General features: G+C 41.7%; 1 protein-coding gene across 1 annotated transcript; it reads left to right on the top strand.

Annotated features, from left to right (window-relative positions):
- Window positions 1-5,037, top strand: LOC143300746 (tubulin beta-4B chain). The gene is made up of 4 exons (XM_076614651.1): window positions 1-160; window positions 2,144-2,252; window positions 2,718-3,073; window positions 3,796-5,037. Exons 1-4 carry the CDS (start codon window positions 104-106, stop codon window positions 4,612-4,614), a joined length of 1,341 nt encoding a protein of 446 aa, XP_076470766.1. The 5' UTR covers window positions 1-103; the 3' UTR covers window positions 4,615-5,037.

Genomic DNA, 5,037 nt, shown 5'->3' with positions numbered 1-5,037 from the left:
TCACCGCAGTGATAGGCTAGGCTCGCCGACCAACAGCAGACAGTCAGATTCATCCCTGTTGCTCAGAAGATAACACGTCCACCGCCTAGAGAGAAAATTCAAAATGCGTGAAATTGTTCATCTCCAAGCTGGCCAGTGCGGAAACCAGATTGGTGCTAAGGTAAGAGTACAGAGGGTACTGATGTATGTCTTTGCCTTGGTTATTTGCAGTATTTCGGACTTAGTTTTGACCCGCATCCGAAAAGCAGCCGGCCGGCCGGGTTTTTTTCGACGGCCGCAATGGCGGCTATGCGGCTATGAACTTTTGAATGTTGGATATGAAATTCTTGGGAATGAGCTACTGGATTTTAGAGTAACCGATTGTGAAGGTTCTGCCTGTTACTGTTATGCTATATGTTCGTGTCCTTTAAACAAATGGTTTCTCATGTTTTTAAAATTTGTTTTGTATAGTTTCCTTCGTGATAGATGCCCCCATTTTAGGCGCGGTAAACATGACAGGTGCGGTTGCTCGGCAGTATCCACATTTCCTCTGCACTCGCTCTGTGTGAACACTGCTCATTCCGTCGTGAGGGAGAAAATAGTGGATATTGCTTGGTTGCCCCGCCCGCGGTTTTGACCGTTGACGAGGTTTTCGCTCGAGGCTGTCTAGGTCAGTCCGCATCAACATATTCGGCGAGTCAGCAAAAATTAAGGCGCGGCCCTTGCTGGTCAAGTGGCGCGTTTCCTTGGATCTCGTGTTCGAAATTCCGTTGGCACGGAAACCGGTCCGAACCAGTTGTACCTCACTTTACCTCTTAACCCAGCTTTAAGGGGAAAAAAGAATAAAGAAAAACAAAATATAATAATAAAGAAAAAGATTTAAGGCATGAATCAGACTTGGATTAATTTGGAAGAAAAATACTTGTCTTATTTGGAAGAACATGCTTTCTACATTAAAAAAAAAAAAAAAAAAAGAAAAAAGAAAAGGAAAAAAAAAGGTAAAGTCACTTTAGCATCATAAATTCAGCTCAGGAATTTAGGATGCTATATAGTATAGTGTGATTAAATCTGTCCCACTTTAGAATTCTGAATTCAGCACCAGGAATTTAGGATTCTAAAGTGCAACATTATTTGAATGCACATTTATATTGTAAGCACACTTCACTATAGGTTGCTTGATTAAGAAAAGGAAAACAAGAAAATAAAAACCCAGAGCCACAAAACTTGAGAATTTTGTACTTTGCAAAAATAGTAAAGGATAATATATTCATGACATTGTCCTTTTCAGTAGTGACAAGGAAACGGCTTAAATGTATTTCTCTCTCCCCCCCCCTTGACATTTTTCTGTGCGCACAAGGCATCCAAAAATCTAAAGATCAGTTATATTGACAAAAGGTATTGATTTCTTTTCAACATGAAATGATTACTTGAAAAAGCCATTTAATGGTCACTGAAAAAGAACAGATGAGTAAACCAGGATATTGAATTCACCAAAATTTGTGCAGAAACATTTGAACGTACAGTCGCCAATATTTTCTTCCCCTCCACTAGACCTTAAGTGGTGGTGTGGACGCCAGTCATCCGGACGAGAGGATAAACCAAGGTCACATATGCAGCATGCACTTACTGACTTTGCGCATGTAAAAGATACCATGGCAACAATAGGGTTGTCCCTGGCAAAATTCTGTAGAAAAATTCACTTCGATAGGAAAAACAAATGAAACTGCACGCAGGAAAAAAAATTATTAAAAAAAAAAGAAAAAAAGGGGGTGGCGCGGTCAGTGTAGCAACACATTCTCCCTGAATTTTATACAGAGAAATCTGTTGTGACAAAAAAGAGAAATGCAATACAATATGCCTTAAAAGGCACAGACCAGAAGAGATTTGATTCAAGCCAGTGAAAGACAAGTTTTTGAAAACAAATATTTGCCAGTAATATATTTGATCAAATTGGGTTATTAAACTAAAGCTCACCAGTAATACATTGGATTGAATCAGGTTATTAAAGTTAACAACAGTGGCAGTAACTTAACAAGAACAGCATGTTCGTTCTTTAGTTTAACGTCTTTTCACTGTTGGTGATATTAGCATTTAGCAGTACAGCATGTTTCTCGAGTCAGTAAAAGTTGCACCCCTCCAAAATCATGTATTTTTTCTTTTCCAGTTCTGGGAGGTGATCTCTGATGAGCATGGTATTGACCCCACTGGTACCTACCATGGCGACTCAGACCTGCAGCTGGAGCGCATCAATGTCTACTACAATGAGGCAACAGGTAGGCCTGCAGTCATCAGTGACGGAAAAGTCAACTTATTTAACCATCAATTGTCTGACGCTGGCATCACCCATTTTTGCTCTGGAGCAGGACAGACCTTTGTGATGAAACTTTTACGCTTGGATTGTTGGGTTGAACTTCCGTAGATCATATTTCGTTAATACCATTGTACAAGACGGTTACAGAAGTAACAAGTCTGAAAGTTTTGGATTTGAACTATGTTCTGTGTGTTGGGAAATGCCTCTTAACATCATTTGTATTTTCAAATGATCATGGAAAGCTATGTTTGTAAGATCTAGGTGATTAATTTGTATTGTCCTTGTTCTGTGTATTAGGAAATGCATTTTACTTTCATTTTATCCTTGTTCTTTGTATCGCTATCATTTGTGTTTTGTTGTGGAAAGCAAAATTATAAAGGTATTCTGGTCACTTCTGGATGCTTGATACATCCCCTTGACTTTGCAGGAGGCAAGTATGTCCCAAGGGCCATTCTGGTCGACCTTGAACCAGGCACAATGGACTCGGTTCGCTCTGGGCCCTTCGGTCAGATTTTCCGTCCAGACAACTTCGTTTTCGGACAGTCTGGAGCAGGGAACAACTGGGCCAAAGGTCACTACACTGAGGGAGCAGAACTGGTCGACTCTGTCCTGGACGTTGTAAGGAAAGAATCAGAGAGCTGCGACTGTCTGCAGGGATTCCAGTTGACGCACTCTCTGGGCGGTGGAACCGGATCTGGGATGGGGACTCTTCTCATCTCCAAGATCAGAGAAGAATACCCTGACAGAATCATGAACACCTTCTCTGTCGTGCCTTCCCCCAAAGTAAGTGCATGTGTGTGCCTGCAAATTCTGGCAAATGGCATGTGTGAAACTAGATATAAATGGCATCATTGGTGGGGTGGGGGGGATAGCCATGACTTAAATTTTCTCTTCACAGGATTGCATAACTCATTTTCTGATACTTCTCACGCTGTGAACATGAGTACAGAATTCATTTCAGTTGGGTTTTTTTTTATTAAGATTTTTTTTTTTATAGTGCTGATCAGTGCAATATATATGAATTTACAAACTATAGTATGAATTTGTTTAGTCTTTGCCAGTCTATCAAAACAATGCTCTTTCTTTCAAAAACATTTTATTTATCAATAATTTTCGTGGGTCTGATCTCTTGGCTTCTGCATGCATTGTGATTAACATAATTTTACTTTTTCAAGACGGCAGATTCTTGCGGGCTGTTTGAATGATTCATGTCAGTCACAGCAGAGTAAGCAGTCAGCCTTGAGGCCCAAGTGATTTGTTGTTCGCTTAGGGGGTGGTTTCCTACATCGTTCACCAGAACAAGCACTTCTGAACACCATGCATGTAATTCCACATCAGATTCTTCTGGCGTGTGTAACATGACAATCTCCCATTGTCTGCTGGAACTGGGATTGTGGCAGACAAGCCAAGCTATGGTTGTATATACTAATTGCGGTATTCAGTCACAGAAGTGCTGCATTTTGAAAAATGTTTCCAGTTTGGTTATTGTGCCTTGTTGTGTGCAGGTCTCAGACACAGTGGTGGAGCCATACAATGCAACTCTGTCAGTCCATCAGCTTGTTGAAAACACAGATGAAACCTACTGTATTGACAACGAAGCTCTATATGACATTTGCTTCCGCACACTGAAGCTGACCACACCAACATACGGTGACCTGAACCACCTTGTGTCAGCCACCATGTCTGGGGTGACGACATGTCTGCGTTTCCCAGGCCAGCTGAACGCTGATCTTCGCAAACTGGCTGTCAACATGGTCCCCTTCCCTCGTCTTCACTTCTTCATGCCAGGTTTCGCTCCTCTCACCTCTCGTGGGTCCCAGCAGTATCGTGCACTCACCGTGCCCGAGCTGACGCAGCAAATGTTCGATGCCAAGAACATGATGGCTGCCTGTGATCCCCGCCATGGCCGCTACCTTACAGTTGCTGCCATTTTCCGTGGCCGCATGTCCATGAAGGAGGTGGATGAGCAGATGCTGAACGTACAGAACAAGAACAGCAGCTACTTCGTGGAATGGATCCCCAACAATGTCAAGACTGCTGTTTGCGACATCCCTCCCCGTGGACTGAAGATGTCAGCCACCTTCATTGGTAATTCAACAGCCATCCAGGAACTGTTCAAGCGCATCTCCGAGCAGTTCACCGCTATGTTCCGCCGCAAGGCTTTCCTCCACTGGTACACTGGGGAGGGCATGGATGAGATGGAGTTCACTGAAGCTGAGTCCAACATGAATGATTTGGTTTCAGAGTACCAGCAGTACCAAGATGCCACTGCTGATGAGGAGGGTGAGTTCGAGGAGGAGGATGGAGAAGAAGAGTTGGCCTGAAAAGCATGAACTCGGCCAAAGGATTGACATGTCCATTCCCTTATTTATTTTTTTTTGTTTTGTTGCTTTCATACAGCCAATCCTGCTTCTGGTTTGGTGCAATTAATGAATGGATTCAAGGACCTAAAATCTGTTCTTGTAAAGCCATATCTGCAATTTTTGAAATGGATAATGTGAACTTTGTGGGTGAGGTTTCTATCTCAGATGCTTTTTAAAAAATTTTTTATTGCAGTTTTATTACAGGTGTGACTATGAAAATCTTTTCATTTATGTGCAACAAAAATTTAAGAAAATCATTTTTGTATGTGTTTTTTTTTTTTTTATACATTTGTTATCACTTTTGAAATCGCACATGTCTAGCATATATAGAACCCAAATTGTCATTGTTTTTGTTGCATCCTTTAGTAAAGCCTTTCAAACAAA

Source organism: Babylonia areolata, chromosome 26 (genome assembly GCF_041734735.1).
Source record: "Babylonia areolata isolate BAREFJ2019XMU chromosome 26, ASM4173473v1, whole genome shotgun sequence".
NCBI lineage: Eukaryota > Metazoa > Mollusca > Gastropoda > Neogastropoda > Buccinidae > Babylonia > Babylonia areolata.
Note: the sequence above shows the minus strand (reverse complement) of the source record. Positions and strands in the feature narration are given on the sequence as shown.

Coding starts and splice junctions, on each gene's coding strand:
- LOC143300746 (XM_076614651.1), top strand. CDS start 104: ATGCGTGAAATTGTTCATCTCCAAGCTGGCCAGTGCGGAAACCAGATT. Junction 2,253..2,717: donor CTACTACAATGAGGCAACAG/GTAGGCCTGCAG, acceptor TTGACTTTGCAG/GAGGCAAGTATGTCCCAAGG. Junction 3,074..3,795: donor CTGTCGTGCCTTCCCCCAAA/GTAAGTGCATGT, acceptor TGTTGTGTGCAG/GTCTCAGACACAGTGGTGGA.